At 38.9% G+C, this 22344-nt stretch overlaps 1 protein-coding gene and 1 long non-coding RNA gene across 4 annotated transcripts in view; one reads left to right on the top strand and one right to left on the bottom strand.

The window, feature by feature from the left end:
- LRP1B (LDL receptor related protein 1B) overlaps positions 1-22344 on the top strand; it is a 776343-nt gene that overhangs the window by 663001 nt on the left and 90998 nt on the right. For all 3 annotated transcript variants that reach the window (XM_081004634.1, XM_081004635.1, XM_081004633.1), the window contains 14 exons: positions 2463-2652; positions 5883-6087; positions 6908-7100; positions 9391-9516; positions 12393-12521; positions 12710-12829; positions 14735-14848; positions 15075-15224; positions 15648-15770; positions 17177-17296; positions 17903-18031; positions 18178-18300; positions 20064-20204; positions 20852-21039. In XM_081004634.1, the coding sequence (XP_080860760.1) occupies positions 2463-2652; positions 5883-6087; positions 6908-7100; positions 9391-9516; positions 12393-12521; positions 12710-12829; positions 14735-14848; positions 15075-15224; positions 15648-15770; positions 17177-17296; positions 17903-18031; positions 18178-18300; positions 20064-20204; positions 20852-21039 (2051 nt within the window). The remainder of the gene's footprint in view (positions 1-2462; positions 2653-5882; positions 6088-6907; positions 7101-9390; positions 9517-12392; positions 12522-12709; positions 12830-14734; positions 14849-15074; positions 15225-15647; positions 15771-17176; positions 17297-17902; positions 18032-18177; positions 18301-20063; positions 20205-20851; positions 21040-22344) is intronic.
- Positions 12296-22098, bottom strand: LOC308479594. Its single transcript, XR_013987746.1, has 3 exons — positions 22038-22098; positions 15784-15851; positions 12296-12331 (listed from the first exon to the last, which is right to left on the bottom strand). It is a non-coding gene; the product is annotated as an uncharacterized lncRNA (long non-coding RNA).

Genomic DNA, 22344 nt, shown 5'->3' with positions numbered 1-22344 from the left:
AATTAGTGCTCTCATTGTGCCATTTATAATTTGTGTGAACTGTTGAATCATATCCTCATATGGTTTATTGCTTCAAAACACTGCTTTAATATCAGTCACCAAATGGTGACCACCTGTTGTCTGTTACAAATATTCTGTATGAACAGATTGTCAGAAACCAACCTCATTCCCAGCATCTGGGCTAGGAAAGCAACTGACAGACTCTTCCTGAAAAGGTAAATTGCAAGAACACAATGAGTGAGCACAGTAAACAAGAAAACAAGCAGTACCGGTAAATGCATAATATGGTTAAAATACCTCCAAAAATGCACTGACCACAACTCAGCTCACAATATTCTTTATGGATATACTTTAGGCCAAACACCTAATTATGTATGGCCATTATTAGTTCCCAGTTTTAGCATGTACAGTGGTGAGAGAACAGATTGTATTTGTTGCTGAAATCTGTGCTTTCGTAATCATCCACTAGTCTTTTCCACCACCGTCACGGTGCTTTTTTCATTACCCGATGGAAAGATTTATGTAGGAACTTTTTTTGTGTGGAAATGAGGAATGTGCATCAAGCTCTTCAGCTGCTTTTAGTTCAGCAACCCCCAATATTGTTTTTTCCAAATTCATGGGGCCAGGGCTGCTAGCCTGCCATCGTCTGCTCCTTTCTGGCCTCCTCCTACTCCCTTGCCTCCTTTAGTGAAAGGAGAGGCTGCGAAGGAGGAGTTGGTGATGATGGGAAAGCTGAGGTGGAGGTGGGAAGTATTTCTGTTTCGCCTCAAATGGCAAAACATCCTGGATGGGGCATAATAGGTTTCATGTACCTTATTCACCATGTCTTAGAGGGCTGAGGTTGGAGGAGGAATAGCTGTGCCTTCCATTTTTGTAGGATATTTTAAGAATAGAATCTTAAGAAGAAGAAACGTAATACGTTGAATGAACTTAAAACATGGGGGAAATAATATTTACAATCTCTCTGTGTGTGTTTTTCTAGTTTGAACTAACCAGTTGTAATAGTGTCAATTGCAATGGCTGGTGTTTTTTAGTTGTTTGTATTGTCTACGCACAAGAAAGGATGTTTCATGTGATTTCATCAGTTATTTTTATATTTATTTGCTATTCCGTTTTCCAGGCAAGTCAGATGAAGAGCAGCAGGATAGTATTCATGGGCTGCATCTCATTGGTGGGATGTAATCCATCTTCGTTAAGTTCAGTAAAAGTGATAGATGGCATTTGGCAATGTAATGATGTGATCACTGTACCATTGCCTCTGTAAATCATAAGCTGTTGCTTTCTGTTGTGTAGACAGTTAATCAGTTATATACCATATTACTGATTTAATTCAGATTGTCAGGAGCAGGTGAATAATGTGAGTGTTGTATATTAATATCATATTGTATTAGTGTTCACTTCATTTGAAACTCATAAACTCATAAACGCATTGCTACATGAATGAGATGAAATAAATATAATTGGTGTTCTCTGTATTGAATGCCATCAGTGCTTTAATTTAGGAACTAAAGTGTGGGGTGGAGAGATAGTGATCTGGCCCACTAGCCTAAAAAGCTTCCCCACCCTGATTTAGTGTGTCAGGGCTGAAAATATTATATTGATAGATATATAAATCCTATGCATTATTATAGATTGAGAAAATCAGTGTATGGCATTGATTTTCATGTTATCAAAATATTATTTGACACTTCAGATGACAATGAAAAATATTTATCATGAGTTTGTTGGCAAATAATTAGTGTACGACAGTTGCTAATGGTTTCATATCCATCTTTAATGGCTATTTCCAATAGGCTACATTCCAATTGAAATCAAAGGACTTGCAGCAGTCCCCATTCTCCTATGACTTCTGAAGGGGTCATTTTATTTACTTACTTTCCCTGATAGTTCTGCAAACCCGCACAAAACAACCCCTACTACATTTACAAACCACTATTTATAAACTGCATTTATGTCCCCCTGCTACATGTACAAACCACTCTGATTGCTGTGTATGTTGGGAACGTTTCTCCAGCTGCCAGGCAATATATGTTGGAAGCATTCTGTGGATGTATGGAAGCTTTGCAGTATCCAGTAGTTGGATGATATTCAACATTAGTCGTACCCCAAGTAGAACCTCTGAAAACTGCATATGCCTTAGTTGGCTATCACCCTTTATTCTTGATTCAAGATAACTCACCCCCCAACTCACATTCTAATTGTTGTATTTATCCTCTGCTGTTAATTCAAACTATTATTTAACAAGCATATTCAATCATGTTCAATCATATTCAAGTCTTATTCAACCATTATTTTCCAGAATAATTATTAAAACATTCATGTGTCCATTAGCATTGCACAGGTAGCTTATTTTTGTGTGGTAATTACTTTTTTTTTTGCATGTGTGACAATGACAGTTTTACACAATTCTATTTTGGAACATGCTCACTTGATTTAAATATAAAATATGTGTTCTCTATCAGATGTCGGTTCTGTGGAGGGTCTTGCATATCATAGAACATGGGACACTTTGTACTGGACCAGCTCTACTACGTCTTCTATCACAAGACACACAGTTGATCAGAAACGGAGAGGTGCTTTCAACAGAGAAGCAGTCATAACTATGTCTGAAGATGATCATCCACATGTATTAGCTCTTGATGAATGCCAAAAGTAAGTGCCATAGTCATATTCATTACTGTATGACAAACTTTACATTGTCAAGTTAGGTTCCTCTTGGTTGCATTAGGAAACAAACAGTGTTGTGTGTATATGTTTCTAATATGAGATAATTCCAATCAATCATAGTCTGTGGGACTACCAAAGAGTAAGTGCACCTTAATGTTTTTAATGGATTTTGCCCAAAATGTCTTGATTTCTACAAATTTCTTTTGGTATTAGATAGTGTTCTTTTACCATAATAAAAGACAAAAGTGGAAAGGACCTAACAGAAGCAGAAAACATCAAGAAGAGGTGGCAAGAATACACAGAGGAATTATACCAGAAAGATATGGATGTCTCGCACACCCTAGGTGGTGTGGTTGCTGACCTTGAGCCAGACATCCTGGAGAGTGAAGTCAAATGGGCCTTAGAAAGCACTGCTAATAACAAGGCCAGTGGAAGTGATGATATCCCAGCTGAACTATTTAAAATTTTAAAAGATGATGCTGTTAAGGTGCTACACTCAATATGCCAGCAAATTTGGAAAACTCAGCAGTGGCCAGAGGACTGGAGAAGATCAGTCTACATCCCAATCCCAAAGAAGGGCAGTGCCAAAGAATGTTCCAACTACCGCACAATTGCACTCATTTCACACGCTAGCAAGGTTATGCTTAAAATTCTACAAGGCAGGCTTAAGCAGTATATGGACCGAGAACTCCCAGAAGTGCAAGCTGGATTTTGAAGGGGCAGAGGAACCAGAGACCAAATTGCAAACATGCACTGGATTATGGAGAAAGCTAGAGAGTTCCAGAAAGACATCTACTTCTGCTTCATTGACTATGCAAAAGCCTTTGACTGTGTCGACCACAGCAAACTATGGCAAGTTCTTAAAGAAATGGGAGTGCCTGATCACCTCATCTGTCACCTGAGAAATCTCTATGTGGGACAAGAAGCAACAGTTAGAACTGGATATGGAACAACTGATTGGTTCAAAATTGGGAAAGGAGTACGACAAGGCTGTATATTGTCTCCCTGCTTATTTAACTTATATGCAGAATTCATCATGCAAAAGGCTGGGCTGGATGAATCCCAAACTGGAATTAAGATTGCCGGAAGAAATATCAACAACCTCAGATATGCAGATGACACAACCTTGATGGCAGAAAGTGAGGAGGAATTAAAGAACCTTTTAAGAGGAGAGTGCAAAATATGGTCTGAAGCTCAACATCAAAAAAACGAAGATCATGGCCACTGGTCCCATCACCTCCTGGCAAATAGAAGGGGAGGAAATGGAGGCAGTGAGAGATTTTACTTTCTTGGGCTCCATGATCACTGCAGATGGTGACAGCAGTCACAAAATTAAAAGACGCCTGCTCCTTGGGAGAAAGGCGATGGCAAACCTAGACAGCATCTTAAAAAGCAGAGACATCACCTTGCCAACAAAGGTCCGTATAGTTAAAGCCATGGCTTTTCCAGTAGTGATGTATGGAAGTGAGAACTGGACCATAAAGAAGGCTGATCGCCGAAGAATTGATGCTTTTGAATTATGGTGCTGGAGGAGACTCTTGAGAATCCCATGGACTGCAAGAAGATCAAATGCATCCATTCTTAAGGAAATTAGCCCTGAGTGCTCACTGGAAGGACAGATCGTGAAGCTGAGGCTCCAATACTTTGGCCACCTCATGAGAAGAGAAGACTCCCTGGAAAAGACCCTGATGTTGGGAAAGATTGAGGGCACAAGGAGAAGGGGACGACAGAGGACAAGATGGTTGGACAGTGTTCTCGAAGCTACAAACATGAGTCTGACCAAACTGTGGGAGGCAGTGGAAGACAGGAATGCCTGGCGTGCTCTGGTCCATGGGGTCACGAAGAGTCAGACACGACTAAACAACTAAACAACAACAACAAAGTGTTCTTTACCTTTTTGCTTAATTTTTGATGCCTGTAAAAAAGATTCAAGTTGTGTGGGGCAAGGGCAATCATTTGTTTGTATATGTTGCCTATGCAGGTTTCGAGTCTTTTATTCCCCATGTCTGAAGGACTTGTCAAATGACACCCCACCTTCCTGTTGGCTCCTAAAGTATCCCCTATTTCCTTTACTGACCTGTAAAACAGTACGGTGGTGGTAGTAGGAAGTGTTTCTCCCCAATTCCTCCTCTTGTATCCCAACACATTGGAGACTGCATCAGAACTGGCAGAGCAGTTGAGTTTGGCTCTTGGAATCTCCATACAGGCATTGTGGCCTGTAGTCTCAAGACCCACCTATCTGCCTAACGTGCTGAGGCCAGAGTTATGCACCAGGGAACACTTCAAGACAAATGAGTGGAAAGAAGAAAAAATAATATGTCTTCGCTGCTACTGCCACCTCCTAATTGTGGGAAAACAAAGAGAAGGGTTCTTGAGGGACTGGTAGCTATAGGGGAAAGGAATGTCATGATGCTTTCTATTGCACTTCTCTTCTTCCAAGTTGGAGATGTGCAGTTTCCAGGCTTCTTGAAATCTCTCTTTTAAAGTCCTCTTCTCCAGACATTTGTTTTCAAGTCAGTCTTGGATGACTATCCATGGCATCTCAACCCTGAGATTGGATTGTTAGAATCCCTGAACAGAAGTGGCACTTTCTAGTGTGGCACTTCACCATCCTAATGTGGGGATTTGTGTGTGTGTGCATGTGTGTCTAGATTGCCTTTCAGCTTTTGGTGGTGGGGTTAGCCAAAATATTTGGGTGGAGTGTCACTTAGCTTGATGTTTTAAATAGTAGCCCAAGAGTTAAGCACATTTTCTTTTTCTCTCAGTGCCAGCCGAAGTTTTTTTTCCCCCTCACAGGAGTTGACAGCAACAGCACTTACATCTTGACACAATGTTGTTGCCATCATGTCAACTCCTAAGGAAAACATGTCCTACAGCGACTGAGCAGAGAGATGGACCGTGTGGGGGGTGGGGAGACCTTTTAACGCTGAGACTACATATTTTAAAAGAAAGCTCCCACTCCAAAACATCTAGACTATTTGCCCTCAACCTTGGAACCTTTTGTCCTATTTCAGTAGTTGTTTCACCATTCCCTTAATCTAAAGAAGTGCTGCTGATGTAGATGTGATTTTATGGTGATTACAAGGACCTGTTTTCAATAATTCCATCAGCTTTAAAAGCAGAACCACTGCTGCATTATATGTCCATTTATGTGGCTGAAATGTCCATTTTAAGATGAGGAAATTGTGTCTGTCTTTCAACCTTTTTTCATATAGTTTAATGTTTTGGACTAATTGGAATGAGCAGCATCCAAGCATCATGAGAGCTACATTGTATGGCAAAAATGCACAAGTTGTTATTAGCACTGACCTCCTGACACCAAATGGACTTGCGATTGATCACAGTGCAGAGAAATTGTACTTTTCCGATGGCAGCTTGGGGAAAATAGAAAGGTGTGAATATGATGGATCACTCAGAAACGTGAGTAAGATCATAATGCTGATTTCTAGAAATATGCTGATACTTTCTGTATAACTGAAGAAAAATAATTTACAATAATATTGCCTTCTCCATTCAGTGCCCTTTAATCCTTATTGATGTGGGAAAAATAATGTGTGACTTTTAATTATCCAAATGCAACTACATTGCTATAGAAGTGCAACTATATTCTGAACTATTGTGTATGCCAATGACACAAATGATGCCAGCATGCCAAGAACTGATACATAGCATCCCAATTACTTTTATTAAATAATTGATATATATAACAACAATTATTCAGTCATAATTTTAACATTTCAAACTCTGACTCCCTTCCTCCTCTTTCTGTGGTTTTTAAAATTTCTTATCATCTTCCTGCATACTCCATATTATCTCAACATATTCTTTTATATATCTATTCCCGTGTATATCCCATATATATTTTGAAACTGCAGGTTTTTACATTAATCCTTCCATGTTATTAAAATATTATCATGACCTTCCAAATCTAAAAGATGTGATTTCTTCAATAACAACCATTCCTTCAACCAGCACATACAATCTGCTTCGTAATATAATCTCGTATCCAGCAGAGAGAAACCTTCTCTCTCTTTCACATCTATCAATACTTTATATGTTATGGTTTTTCCCTTGCCAGATATCTTTGGAAATAACTTTTTGCCATTTGTTGAAACAATCTGTCTTGCCAATCTCCGATATTGATTGAAACAAAAATAACATCCTGTGGAAGAAATGAAATAGACAAACAGCAGGAGTATAAATATACATTCAATTGATGCCTATTTCCTTTTCTAACCAGGTGATTGTCAAATCTGGACCTGGCACCTTTCTCAGTCTGGCCGTTTATGATGACTGGATCTTCTGGACCGACTGGGTGAGAAGAGCTATTCTGCGATCCAATAAATATACAGGTGGAGATACAAAAATTCTTAGATCTGACATACCACATCAACCAATGGGCATCATAGCTGTTGCTAATGACACTAACAGCTGTAAGTTACCAAACACACCATTAATATTTATTTATTGGTAGATAGTTATAAGTAAAAGGGTTATTTTTGTAGTTTATCATACTGTAATTCCTTATTTAGTTATATAGTAACCTCTTTAATGACAGGAAAGCCACATACCAAAGTGGGCTGCAAGCTTAACTAAAGCATTTGTTGACAAGTGCTAATCTTCACAAGATGATGGGTTTGCAGTGTTCCTTTGGATAAAGAAAGATGAAGAATTCTCTTCAAGCCTTGTGCAAACACCTGAAAAGTTATAACCATAATCAGACTTGCCCAGCATGGCCACTTTTAACTTTATAGGCTAATGTGCAATGCATCTTGATATGGCTTGGAATTTGCAGGAAGGTCTTTGGAACTCACTGTCTGATACAGATCCATTTCAAACTTCTTTGGGGGTGAATGTCCCATAGCTTAAATTACTCCCTAAGGCAGTGTAGTACTAGGCATTTATGGCAGCATGCACTAGGGATGGGGAGAAGTTTAATTCAATTTGCATTTATATGCATTTATAATTTGTATTTTCCAAAACAGTGTGCTAACCGAAGCACAGCTATCTGTCAAAATCTGAACTTCTCTGAATTTTGCAATGCAGTAGTCCAGCAAAGTATAAAGAGTTGTATACTAAAGTGTGCCGAACAATGCTCACATTAGTGAAAATTGCGTATATAAATGCACAATTTTAGGAGAAATCACATGCAAAATGTAAAATTGCATGCAAAGCTTTGGAGGAAGTCACACTAAAATGCTCATGAATTGTCATGAAGACCTTTCTTTAAATTAATTTACAACATGATGTGGAAATGGGAAAACTGAACTTAAGAGTGGAAAAATGAGAAATTGGGGTAAACAGAAATTGGCAAGTTTGCCCATCTGTATCACACACCATCACAGTGTTATAATAATGGGGTTAGACACATACTTCATGAAGGAAGTAATGCCACCCAATTCAACGTACCTAATTCTTCTAATATAGTTACTATTGGCCTGCTCATTAAACTGCTCCATTAACTGTGTGTGTGGAGTTCCCCCTCCCACTCCCCACATCACTGCTGTTTACCTGGACTGGCCTGGGGCAGGGCAACTCCTAAATTGAGGTTTGCATTGGATTGGCAGCAGCACTCCCATCAGTGCTACCCTCACCACCACCACCACCTAGGAATGTGGGACAAATTCTGCTTCATTCTCATTTTAATGCAAATCTACATAATTTGCGGGACGTGGGTGGCGCTGTGGGTTAATCCACAGAGCCTAGGACTAGCCGATCAGAAGGTCGGCGGTTCGAATCCCCGCAATGGGGTGAGCTCCCGTTGCTCGGTCCCAGCTCCTGCCCACCTAGCAGTTCGAAAGCACATCAAAGTGCAAGTAGATAAATAGGTACCGCTCTGGCGGGAAGGTAAACAACGGCGTTTCTGTGTGCTGCTCTGGTTCGCCAGAAGCAGCTTTGTCATGCTGGCCACATGACCCGGAAGCTGTCTGCGGACAAACGCTGGCTCCCTCGGCCTATAGAGTGAGATGAGCGCACAACCCCAGAGTCGGTCACGACTGGACCTAATGGTCAGGGGTACCTTTACCTTTACTTTACATAATTTGCACTTCCTAAAACAGTACATGATCTACCTGAAGCACAGCTTTTTTTGAGACCCACACTTCTCAAATTTTTGCAATACAGTTCTTCATCTCAAGATGCATATAAAATGCCTATTATTAGTGTTAAGTGTGCATATAAATGCATTGTATTAGGGAAAACTAATTGCAGAAATGTGCACTAGCAGAAGCCAGCACAAGGATTCCTGCTAGTATAATGGGACTTGGCACACAATGCTGTCCCCAAATTTTCTCTGGAGCATTGAGACAACCCCCAGGGAAAAGAGAAGGGCACAAGGTTCGGCTATGCAAGGAAAATCCTTTTTTTTAACTGCAATATTTTTATTTATATATACAGTTTTGAAGGTATCAAAATACAGTCACAGATGAAGCACCTTGCAGCTTCCTATTTTCCATTTTTTCCTCTATGTACTAAGAGCAAAGCTTAAAATTAATTTGTGTTTCCTTAGGGGTCCCATAATTTTGTTAGACATAAATCAGTCAAGATTGAGTGGCTGGGGAAACCCAGCCAGATGGGTACGGCATAGATAATAAAATTATTATTATTGTTACTATTATCATCAAGCGTTTCTGAACAATAAAGCAAGTAGTTCCAATGTCAATATTAGATTACTTCTTTTTTAATGGTTTTATATTATAGTGTCTCTCTTTCTCTCTTTTTTAGGTGAATTATCCCCTTGTGCCCAGATGAATGGGGGCTGTCATGACTTATGTCTTCTGACCCCCGATGGCCGTGTTAATTGTTCTTGTAGGGGTGAACGAATACTTACAGATGACAACAGATGTGTGCGTAAGTAATATTAATTGATAATAGCAGCAATCGGCAGTGGAGCTTGTCTCCACACTGCCTGGGGCGTGTGTGTGTGTGTTCTGCACCCCAAGGGTGGGGCAAGGGATGGAGGACAAACGGAGCCCACCATGGCTGCTTAGCCCCGCCACTGGAACGGCACCAGGAACAAAAGAAGGCGTGAAAGCCATAGATATGGAATTTTGAACTGCAATCAGGTGAAGCAGGTTCTGACAGGGTAATTTCACAGTAAAAATTAGATTAAAATCCTACAGCATATCTAGATCCAGCAGTATTTTGCTTGTATCTGCTAAATTGTCTGGAAAATATATTGATGAAAGCTTTTGAAGCATTTCTTTTTTATACATGTAAGTGCTTGAATTTGCCCTTGTGCGTTCCAAGAATTATGTATGCCTTACAATTACACATAACCATGGGAGGAGTACCCAAACTTTTTCACTGCACCCTTTATCTTCTGGCTTAACCTATCTGTCTGCCGAATGTATGACTCAGTGTAAAACTTTAGGGTAAAATGTTGGTTATAAATCAAATCAATAACAACAATAACAATACTAATTGTTATTTGTGCATATCAACTGCACAAATGTCCAAGAGTCATGACTGGTGGCAAATAGTGGAACTACCCCTCATAGCCTACGAACTCTCCACATACCCATTACTCTTATAAAGAGAGTGATCTAAAACCACCAACTAGAAATGTGAAGCAGTATTTTGAAACATCCAGAAAGTTAGCTGAGAAATGTAAGCGTTCTGCCTTTACCATTCGCTAAATTTTAGGACTTTTTGCACCTTTCTCCAATGAAATTTTTGGCATTTTCCAAGAGTCTTTAAGTGCTGCTTGCAACTGTAAACATCAATTAAATTTACATCAATTTTATATTTCCATATTTTGTTAATTAGTTGTATTTAATAATGTATATGATTTATTTGAATACTTCACATCAAGAGGCTATTTAAAGAGCATAGGTGACTGCTGGAATTAAAATGTTTCAAACTTTGGAATTGTGCATGTAGAGTTGATCTAAAGCAGATTTTCTTCAATAAATTAAAGTGACTGTACTATAGATATGCAGTCCTTGTTGCATTGGTGCTCCTGTTTGGCATTATAATTGAGATCAAGTGGCTCCTACAGATGATTTACAGTGATAAAAAGCATGATAATTAAAGCTGTAGCACAGCTGCAGTGTACCACAATCGTAGAATAGCTGTGAAACTCATATCCTGTAGAGTTCAATTGATCTTGTATGGACAGGCACCTGATTTGCAATGGTTCCAAGTTAATGTAATTAAAACATTAGTATTTCTTATTAACAGCTTATTTCAGTATAGACTTGGAACCACTACTAACAAACCATCAGCATATCACTGAGAGCACCTCACACAGCTGATTTGCAGTAAGTTCTAAACTGGAATTAATTTGGCAACATGTTCAAGTATTTTTACTTCCCAAAGGCATTAAGCTGTTTAACTCAGACAACTTTAGTACAGATCTTACCACTGGTTGTTAGGTAACGGATACGCTACATTGTAATACAGTGGTACCTCTAGTTACTAACTAATTCGTTCCGGAGGTCTGTTCTTAACCTGAAACTGTTCTTAACTAGAGGTGTGCTTATGCTAATGGGGCCTCTTGCTGCTGCTGTGCCGCCGGCACACGATTTCTGTTCTCATCCTGGGGCAAAGTTCTCAACTCGAGGTAACTCTTCCAGGTTAGCTGAGTTTGTAACCTGAAGCGTTTGTAACCTGAGGCGGTTGTAACTCGAGGTTACGTACTTAATTCATTCCGGAGGTCCGTTCTTAACCTGAAACTGTTCTTAACCTGAAGCACCACTTTAGCTAATGGGGCCTCCTGCTGCTGCCGCGCCACCTCTGCGCGATTTCAGTTCTCATCCTGAAGCAAAGTTCTTAACCCGAGGTACTATTTCTGGGTTTGCAGAGTCTGTATCCTGAAACGTATGTAACCCGAGGTACCACTGTATTATATCTTTTCCAAGTATGCTTAAAATTTTTCATGTGTGGAGAAATGAAGACAAGAGCACATTTTTATTGTTTTGGTATACCACCAATTTAGTCTTCTGTTCTGGTCCAAATTCATTGCTTTCAGTTCAGGTCTTGTTAATTCACAGTATGCAATCAGTAGCAGATAGTAGTAATCTGTGGTTGGCACAAATGTGGTTTTTATGGTTGGCATCAGAGGGTGGAATTCAACATATTGCTAAGCTGATTATTCCATCAATTCAAGCATTTAAGTTGGCCAGGCAGGCCCATCTCCCCTCTCCTTCCCCTTCTTCCGATCCTCCCAGAACTGATTGGTGGGCACATAGGGGAAAGAGAGAGGAGACTCCTTGCTGTGGCTCCCGCTAGTCCAACTATTTAGTTGAAGAGTCGGCCCCTCCCAACTCTACAATTCTATGATTCTATTATTCCAAAAGTAGTCATTCTTAATTGAATAGAAAATGAAATGATTCAGGGTTTCAGAACATCATGAAATTGGAAATTACAAATATATGTGTGTGTGTGTGTGTGTGTGTGTGTGTGTTTTCATAGCAGCATGGCTTCTATTTCTCCATGGCTTGGGTCCAGGGCACTCTGGAATATTTGCAATCTGAAATACACATCATTTATGTAATATATATTTAGTTAGTTACAGAATTGCCATTGGCTGTTGCACCATTACTTTGAACTTCTGTATTTTGTTTTAACACTTGTTTTGATCTTCTTTCTTTTCTTTTTTCTTTTGCTTAGACTGTGTATATTTCCACCCTGGGAACTTTGGGCGAAGGGCAGATTATTCATACTTTAAATAAATAAATAAACAAACAAACTTATGCTTGCTTTTCTGTTGTTCACTCTTTCAGCTAAAAACTCCTCATGCAACTTTTACTCTGAGTTTGAATGCGGAAATGGAGAATGCATTGATTACCAGCTGTCCTGCGATGGCATCTCCCATTGTAAAGACAAGTCTGATGAGAAGTTATTTTATTGTGGTAAGATCCTTTTATCTCATTGGGTTACATTGCCATATCTTGTTTCCATGTAATGTTTCTGACTAGCCATATAAGCTGATTCATAGTTTATTGACTCCGCTCCAAATACCAAAACTTACTCTCATCTAGCCATGTTAATAGGAAGGTTATGTAAATAAAATAATAGCCTTTGTATTTTAATTTACCAGAAAATAGAAGCTGTCGAAGAGGCTTTAAATCTTGTTCTAACCGTCGCTGTATTACAACTGATCAAGTGTGCGATGGCAAAAATGACTGTGGTGATGGGTCTGATGAAATAGGCTGTGAAGGTACTTTTTTTGTTTGTTTCTTTTCCTGCAGTATAATGTGTATGAATTCTAGTATTTATTAAATTTCAATAATCTGTGAGTGTCCCGAACCAATGACCAAATATTTATTTTCATTGACTACCAATAAAAGTCATATCTGAACTCCAGAATTATAATTCAACACCACCATCCCACCCCCAATTCCAGTCAAATATTTCAGTCAACATATTTTGTCGAATAAGTGGTATGTAGAAATAAGCATCTGCAGGCGTTTTTCACTTTCAGCAGCAGTCCTATGTGTGCAAAATAGGCCTCTGTAGGTGAAAATCGAGCAGTTCAGAGTGCAAACCCAATGCTACTACATTGTGCACTGTTTACCAATGTTGTATGAGATTGATTTCAGATATCCCTGAATCTCCACCCCAGTGAATAGTATTGTGAATATTGTTGTTGGTTCAATTACCGATGTGTCTACTGTAGTTCTACTTTGTGGAGAAATATCTCAGACACTTACCTTATTTCTACCCTATAATTCTATCTTACTTCATTTAATTTCTGTCTGGCTTAACCAGTGAAAAAGCAGACTCAAGACTGTAACTTTGGCAAATCACCTTTTTTTTTTTTTAGTGCACAAAGTGCAATGGCATTGTGAAATGATAGGTTTGTAGAACACACAGAAAATAAAACTAATTCTGTGAGGTGAAATATCTAAAAAGAAAGTAACGTAAGGCAACTTGCATATGATAATATTTAAAGCACCTCAAATCAATTGGTTATAGTTGGATGGGGAAGAGAGTAACTGGGACCACTGCTTCATCAGCGATTCTTCAGGCAGGGCACTTTGGCACACTCCAGTGCTGGCTTGCAAAAAATGTGTTATGCTTTCCCCTTTGTTTTTTGCTTTACAATTGTTTGCTGAGACTCTTGCCATGATGCCACGGTCTCAATTAGTCTCACAGAAAGCAGCACAAAATTGCAGAAAAGTCGCAAGCAGTTTATATAAAAATGGCAGACATAATGCCATCTATCTTAATCCACCATGGGTGCTCTGCTAAACCTATCATAACTACTGGGTATTTAGGCCAAGTAGGGCCGAGATTAGCACAATTGGATACACATTATTTTACAGAAATATGTCCCTTTTCAGCTTCTCTCAGCTCAAGCTGATCAATATCGCTGCTTTTCTTTTCAGACTTGGAGGTAGAGACTTAATAATGCACAGCATCTTCCTTAAACATGCAGAAAAGGGCTGCAATTAGAATAATAGGATCATAGAATTGTAGAGGTGGAAGGGGCTATGAGGGTCATCTTGTACAACCCCCTACAATGCAGGGATCTTTCACCCAGGAAAATAATGGACTGTGGGATGAAGAAGCAAGGGGTATATAAAATGCCACAGGGGTATTTGCTTGCGTCTTGAACAGGCCAACCCTAAAATGTGCTTTTCTGGGCTGTGGTCATGATGTGTGTGACTGCAGAGCCGTCTTTCCCATTAGATTTACTGGTGCATTGCGCCAGGGCGCTGACCTCTCAGGGGCGCCCCAGCGAGTGGGGGAACTGTGCGGCTTTGCCGGCAGCCTCCCCTTTCCCTCCTGCACACCTGCCAGCTGCGCCCCGTCAATCATATGGCTGGCGGGCATGCAGCTTCCTTCCCAAGCCCCCGTGGGAGGAGAGCGATCCCCACAGAGGCTTGGAAAAAGGTCAACAACTCTGGGAAATGGGGGGGTGGGGCGCCGGAGGGATCTTTGCACCATAGCACCGGATATGCTTAAGACGGCCCTGTGTGACTTGCTACTTTTAAACAACACACATTTAAGCGTTGTAATTAATTTAGTAGCAACTTTAAACTTAAATATCCCAAACCTTGCAAGTTATGTTTATATCTTTCTTTCTTCCTCCCCACCCACCAAACACTTCACCCTGTAGTTTCAGGATGCGCTTCAACAGAATTTCACTGTGCAGATGGAACTTGCATTGCAAAATCAGCGCAATGCAATCAGATTGTGGACTGTTTGGATGCTTCTGATGAGAAAAACTGCAGTAAGGAATTTAGGTTTTTTTTCCCCATTTGTAACTATTTGTTTCTTATACAATACTAATATATAACTGTAAGTTTAATTTGTGTGATGTAATTCAATTGGTAACAGGCAATGCTGTGATTGTGGGAGCTAAATTAAGCAACCACTGTCAAAGAAATCACAGTGATGAGATCCACACTGAAAAGAATATATTTTAATGTATGCCCATTCCGTTTTGTGTACCTCAGATAGCACAGACTGTGCTCACTTCTATAAACTTGGAGTCAAATCTTCAGGATTTATTAGCTGTAATTTTACATCACTTTGTATACTACCAGAATGGATGTGTGATGGATCTAATGACTGTGGAGATTATACAGATGAACTTAAATGCCCAGGTAATCATGGAAATAAAAACAATTTCTATATTTATTCATGATGAAGAATTATTCATTAGTGGCATTGTTTCTTTATTGTATGTTGAGTTTCTCTTTGACAAACCTGTATATGGAGCACTCCTGCATATAGGAGGAAGTGGCAATGTTGGTGATTCCTTCAGTGCCCTGAGAAACTGGTCTGGACAGCTGAGGAACTGTCCAAAAGAATGCAGAAGGTGGCATGGCTGCATGGGGAAGAGAAAATGGGCAAATATTGCCTCTTCCCTTTCTCCTGTGGGAGCCTTTACTGGATCAAAACCCCTTCCATGAATGAAAGGAGCCCTTCTATTTAGTGGATCGAACCCAGATAATCTTTTCTATGTATATTTCATCCAAAATTCCATGACTACCAGAAACAAATTGCTTCTTTTATTTTATCTGCAGTTCGAAACAAGCATACATGTGAAGAAAATTATTTTAGTTGTCCAAGTGGGAGGTGTATTTTGAATACCTGGGTATGTGATGGTCAAAAAGATTGTGAAGATGGAAGTGATGAATTGCACTGTGGTTAGTATCTTACCTCACTGTTGTTAGTATCTTATCTTTGAACCATGGATGTTTGTGCAAAGGAGATGTCAATTGAAATCTCTGCAAGAAAAGGAATACAATTAAACTAAACTGGTATTTTAACAAATCTCAATGAACAGCTTGAAATCCTGCAAATTATATAGGCATGATACATAGCAAACACTTTATTGTATAATTTGGTCATTTAGGCTCTAATCATATACATATATACCTAGATTGTAATCTAGTATAGCTCTGTAGTGAGTGGTGCAGTTAGGTTCTTTGCCCCACAGTCCAGCCCCCTGCAAAGACCATCAGAGAGCAGCATAAAATAAGTCATATAAAATCTGGTAATGGTGGGAGGGAGGAGAAAGATATGTTGTGTGCCGCGCAACTGAAATAATACATGTTGACTTCTGAAGGAGGGATGCAAGAAGACCATTCATTCCAGAGTCTAAAATTACCTAGGGGTTGACTTTGATGTGACATGAATAGGATTCTGCTGTTAGGTTCCTTTGCTAGAGATCAACAAACATAAATATATTTTGGTGTGATTAGAGTATGCAGAGGAGGTGGAGGGGAAGGAGATGATTTCCACAAATTATTCCTTGCTACTTTAGTCTCCTGAAAAGCTGTTCCGGGGGGATGGAGAACTTTCTGGAACAATGAGGGACATATCAGTGGAGGCTGCAGAAGGACAGATAATCAAAATCTGCCTTGCTGCAGGACTCCTCTGCAATTTCAATGGGTTTGATATGTATTACTATGGTGTAATGTCCCTTACTGAATATTAGTCACTCAAAGAACTTTGCCATTTTTCTTGTGAGAACCTGTATATATATATATATTTATTACTGTTAGATTGCACAGAACCATATAAGTTCAAGCTGTTAAGAAAGTTTGTAATTATTTTGATCTTAGAGCTGTTTTGTTTTTTTACAATATGTTCGTAAAAACTTAAAATTCCTTTAGTAGTGGGCAAAAGTATTCACATAATATGTTGTAGGATATTTGTTTAACATAAAATTACATTTTTAAATGCTTGTTGGAAGGCATGCATATGTGTCTTTTCCTCTACGTAGTTGTTTTTGAATAGTAGAACAAGAATTATTTTTATTTACGTTTGTTAAAGATGGGAGGTAGTTTATAATGTGATTTAAAGATATATAAACAAGCTTAACATTGCCTGGAGAAGCTGAGCAAAATTCCATTGGTGATTTAGGAATTTTGAAGGGAATTTCCAGATGGGCAATATGTGAAATGAACTTCATCAGAAATTTCTAGGAAGAATTTTGCTTGTCAGTAGGGGGGGGGGGGAGCATGCTAGATTTTTTTTTCCATAGTGTTGATATTGAATCTGTTCCTATTGAATATATGCAACACCTGTCATTTACATGCCCTTGCAGATTCCTCTTGTTCATGGAATCAGTTTGCTTGTTCTGAAAATAAGTGTATCTCTAAACAATGGATTTGTGATGGGGAGGATGATTGTGGAAATGGCTTGGATGAAAGCAAACCTATATGTGGTGAGTACTACAGTGATACAAATATGAGCTTGGGGTGCACATTTCAAAATTACTTGGCCCTAGCCTCTTCATTCAGTCAACTCAATGAACAACCACCAGAAATAAGTATTGGAGCGTTATCATATTCTGTAGGATATAAGAAGTATGTGTAATATTTGGTATCCCTTATAAGACATATGGTATTGTGCAGTAATAAGAACTTGATGAGCAATATCCAAGTTCCTTGAACCAGTTGTGGCTGGTGGGGCTGTGCAGGCGCAGCTGTGTTGCTCTTCTGACTTCCCAATGCTGCACATCACTGCCAGTTACTGAGAAGGAAGGAAAAGGCAGTAAGGAGCTCAGCACAGTGTAGCACAGAAGTGGACACAACCCTACAATCTCAATGTTGCGCCTACACTGTCCCTGCTGAGCAGCGCAGTCCCACCCATGCATGTCCCTGACTGCTACTGACTCAGAGGTATTGTCTTTGTTGTTTGACTTCAGATTTTAGAAATCATTAAAGAAAATTGTAGTATATGTTATTTTATTTTTTAACAAGTCACATCAGAATATAACTTTTGTACATAACAAATAAAATTAAAATCATACCAATTTTTTTTCCCCCAGGCTCCGTAACCTGTGCCTCAGACATGTTCAGCTGCTTAGGTTCCTATGCCTGTGTTCCTCAGCACTGGCTTTGTGATGGTGAAAGAGACTGTCCGAATGGAAGTGATGAGCTTGCCACAGCAGGATGTGGTATGAACCATTTTGCAACATACATAAATAAGATGAGGGGTTGCTGTATTTATCTGTACCATTGTATTGGTGGCTGACAGTAACTTGACATTTTCTCTTTATAAGTTGGTGGTTCACTGTCTTGCGCTCCATTTTCTTTTTCTTAGCTCCTAATAATACTTGTGACGAAAATACTTTCACATGCCACAATAAAGTCTGCATTCCCAAGCAGTTTGTATGTGACCATGATAATGACTGTGGAGATGGATCGGATGAATCGCTAGAATGTGGCAAGTATAATTTTTTACACCTGAAAGCTTCAGCAAGGAAAGAGGCACTCTTAAGATACTTTTGGGGCTATGTCATTTGGGGCTTTAATGTGAGCACTGTGAAGTGGGTGTGGACACAAACTGGCAACCAGTACAGCTGTTTTAAAACTGGAGCTATATGAGTTTGAAATGAAAAAATAGACAGTAATCTGGCTGCTTCATTTTGAACCATTTGAAATTTCCAAGTTCCCAAAGAAAGAAGTTCCAAAGGAATGTGCTTACTTTTGCTTTTTCTAATATATTTCCCCCTAAAACATTTTCCCCTGAAATAAGTTTCCCTAAAATAAGGCATTAGTAGTAGTACATTGGTGCACTATAAATGGAGCATTGTGAGAAGCTTAGGCTGCAATCCTATGCACACCTGGGAGAAAGTCTGTTAAATTCAATGTGAGTTACTGAGGACACCTGTGTGAGATTGCACTGTTAATCTATGATACAGAGACAGGTCTTAATGCTGAAGTTTGTGTGCTCTGTATCTGTCTGCTGACAAGGATAAACTCCCCACAAATAGAATAAAATCGTTTGAAGAAAGTAAGTTAACAGGTTTTAAATTTCTTCTTCTTCTAAGGAAGCAGTGCTCATATTCCTTTAAGATTTCTATAGAGAAAATCTTTGCCTTTTCAGAGCAATTTGTCAATGTATTAAAATGGTTTCTAAGAAGCACCAGATATTTGATCTCTTCAATATGTCCTATTTGACAGAATGTGGAATCCAGTCAACTTTAAATAGACCATGGAGTTATCATTTATAAATAAGTCGCTATGTATTTCTCTTGAAAATAAACATTTCACATTTACCAGTAAAATCAAAGAACAAGAGGGTAAACAGGTATTTCTTTGCTGTGGATAGAGTTTTGGATTTGGAAATTTCAGAGCTTGGGATAAATTGGAACTGAGCCATAATACTTATTGGGTGGCTTCAGCCAGGTTACTGCTTAACTCACAGCAGAATAATTTTGAGTAAAGAACTCTAATCTGACAAATGTATTGGATAGTATCTCCTAGAGGGGTGAATGGCACTATTTAGCAGGAAGAAATCCCAATGAAAATCCTTGTTATTATATATTTTCATGGTTGTTTATTTGTATATAGTTTAAAATTTTATATATGGATATTTTATGATGGCCTATACTTGTAATGCCTAATAAACATTTGGCAAAGTAAGTAAGAAAATTTATTGTTTTAAACTCAAACCCTTTATATTTGTCAGATCAGACACATTTCTAGTCTGTCTTCAAAAACTAGTTTCAGTGTAGAATTCTAGGTTATGTGAGCCTAGGCTACAGCCATGTTGCAGACATGTCCCAACCCTATCATATTTAGCAGAGATCCAGAAACTGTTAAATCTGCTACTGTAGTTGCTCATGAAGAATTGTAAGCCCTGTGTGCCCTGTTTCATGGTTGGAGACTGTTCTGCTTTGTCAGAGTAGTTACAACAGCTTTCAGCCATGGAATCGGGTGTTTCCATGTAGCTCCTTGCTAAAAGCTGTTGAAACTGCTCCTTTTGGCCATACCCGGGTCACCTGTAGAGGCACAGCAGCAGAGAAGGAGGTGGATAGTTTGGTCACCACTATGGCTGAAGTTTGCATCTGCTAAGGAAGACATCTGCAAAGTACTTTGAAATGTTCTATGGATCAGCTCCTGTTTGAAAAAGATAGATAGTACCTTTTTTGGAATATAAATATTAGAGGTCTACATTATTAATGTTTGGCCACTCTTTTTTAGGCTATCGTCACTGTAATCCTGGAGAATTCAGCTGTGCTGATGGAAGATGCCTGTTAAATTCTCAGTGGCAATGTGATGGAGATTTTGATTGTCCAGACCATTCTGATGAACATCCAATTAACATAAAATGCAGAAGCGCAGGTTCAGCCTTTAAAATATCTTTACAATTAAATATATGTGTAAAATAATTTAGCATTGTTGTTAAATAATAATGTAGTTTTCAGTAAAATTTGGTATTTGTGGAGTGTTGAGAGAACATTCAGGCCACAAAGAACTAAGGGAGAAGCTGTGGGGTGCTGCAGGGCTTGTTGTTGTTGTGTTGATTCTCCCTATGCTTTGATCTTCCTGCAGAGGCAGGACCCACTGTTCCATATTTTGCAACATGAAGGCCTTTTCCCTCTTTATGCTAAATAGTTGATAGACAGGAGGGAACTCAAAGGGCCAGATGAAATCCAGCTGAGGGCCACACTTGGGCTATACATATAGGTGTTAGAGGAAAGGAAATATAGACAGAACTTGTATTTACTATTTGAAACAAACCAGCAGTATGTTTATGACTAATCATAGTTACACTGACTGGTGATGCAGTCCAGTGAAATTGATGGCAAACTTTCTATAAATGGAAATGTTGCTGCAGGATATGTAAACAGAATATGAAAGGGCTGGACTGAATTTTCACGAATGATCTGTTTATAAATTAAGATGCAGCCCACATGTTAATCCTGACACATCTCAACGTGTTCATTGCAATCCATTTGTGTCCTTTCCCTCTTGTTTCTTATTTTTAGAACAGTCATGCAACAGTTCCTTTTTTATGTGCAAAAATGGCAAGTGTATTCCCCAAGAAACTGTTTGTGATACTAAACAAGATTGTGGTGATGGATCGGATGAGAGAAACTGCCATATTAACGAATGCTTGAGTAAGAAAGTCAGTGGCTGTTCTCAAGATTGTCAAGATCTTCCTGTTGGGTACAAGGTTGGTAGTCCTGGTGTGTAAAATAGTACGTTATAAATAGAGTTTTAAATCTTAAATTTGACTTGCATATGTACCATAAACATTAGAATTTGACACTTCCTGGAAAAGAGAGCACACCTTGTGCTCACCAGCTTTTGCTATTCCATTGATATAATACAGAGGGTATAAGACTGTATGACTAATACTAGATTTTGTTTTATATGTCTTGGGGGCGGAATGTTTCATGGAAAGCCAAATAAACTGAAATATGTCTGAATATCTTGTTATGACTTTCTTTTGGTCAGATTAAAGGATTGTTCTAAATGCTTAAAATCTAAGACTGGGACACTGCACAGCAAACTGCATAGTGCAAAGCAGGGGTAGGAAAACTATGGCTCCCATCAGTCCCTCCCACCAAATATTTTGGTGGTAGTAGTGAGAAAAAGAGAAGCAGACTGAGGGAAGCAGCAAAGAAAAAAATGTATAGCAATGTCAGTCATCTTAAAAATATTTTAATTGGTCATCATTTTACTTTTAAATGTTAATCTCCCACAAATTTTTGCCCAGGTTCACAATTAAAAGAACATTAAAACAACTACAAAATCATGTGAAACTAGTCCCATCACACTGAATAACCAGCAGAAATATCAAAATAACACCAATAAATTAAATATATGACAAATTAAAAATGTGTTTAGAGCTTTTGTAAATTAGCATGAAGACTGAGCTTGATTATACTCACCTTTTTGAAGTGGGAGGGGGGATGAAATTTCACAATACTAGCCCATTGGCTTCCCCAGTACTTTTGTATGAATGCTTCTAGCGTCCTATGTCTAATGACTGGGAAATGAAGAGAAAAGTATGAGAGAAAAGTAGAAGATAAAAGATTGGGAGGAAAGAATTAGAGGTGGTGTGAGGAATATTTTCCCCTAAGGTTCTTTAAAGCATCTAAGGGAAGGTCTATCTGTATGTGTATGTATGTGATGGGGGGAGCAGAAGCTGCTGAAAAATATTTCTACCTGCTAGTCTAATATGACTGGTATGAAAAGTTAGGTTCCTCTTCTCTGCCCTGCTTTGGCCCTGGAAAGAGCAGGATGGTAAATATTAGTGTAGCATTTAGCAATGGAGACAAGGAGATCACAGTCATCTGTATGCTTTGGGTAGATCTTCACAGTCCACCTCTAACTTGTATCCTAAAACCTTGCTACCTCTTCTCCTTCATAAAGTGGGCTTCGGAATTTCTTACAGAAACATGCAGCAGAAATATAAAACTTCTGCTATGGAAAACCACCTGGAGAGGACGACTTGGTCTGAATTGTCATTTAA

The sequence above is a fragment of the Podarcis pityusensis genome (assembly GCF_964106645.2).
Source record: "Podarcis pityusensis genome assembly, chromosome: 1".
In the NCBI taxonomy this organism is placed as follows: domain Eukaryota; kingdom Metazoa; phylum Chordata; class Lepidosauria; order Squamata; family Lacertidae; genus Podarcis; species Podarcis pityusensis.
Note: the sequence above shows the minus strand (reverse complement) of the source record. Positions and strands in the feature narration are given on the sequence as shown.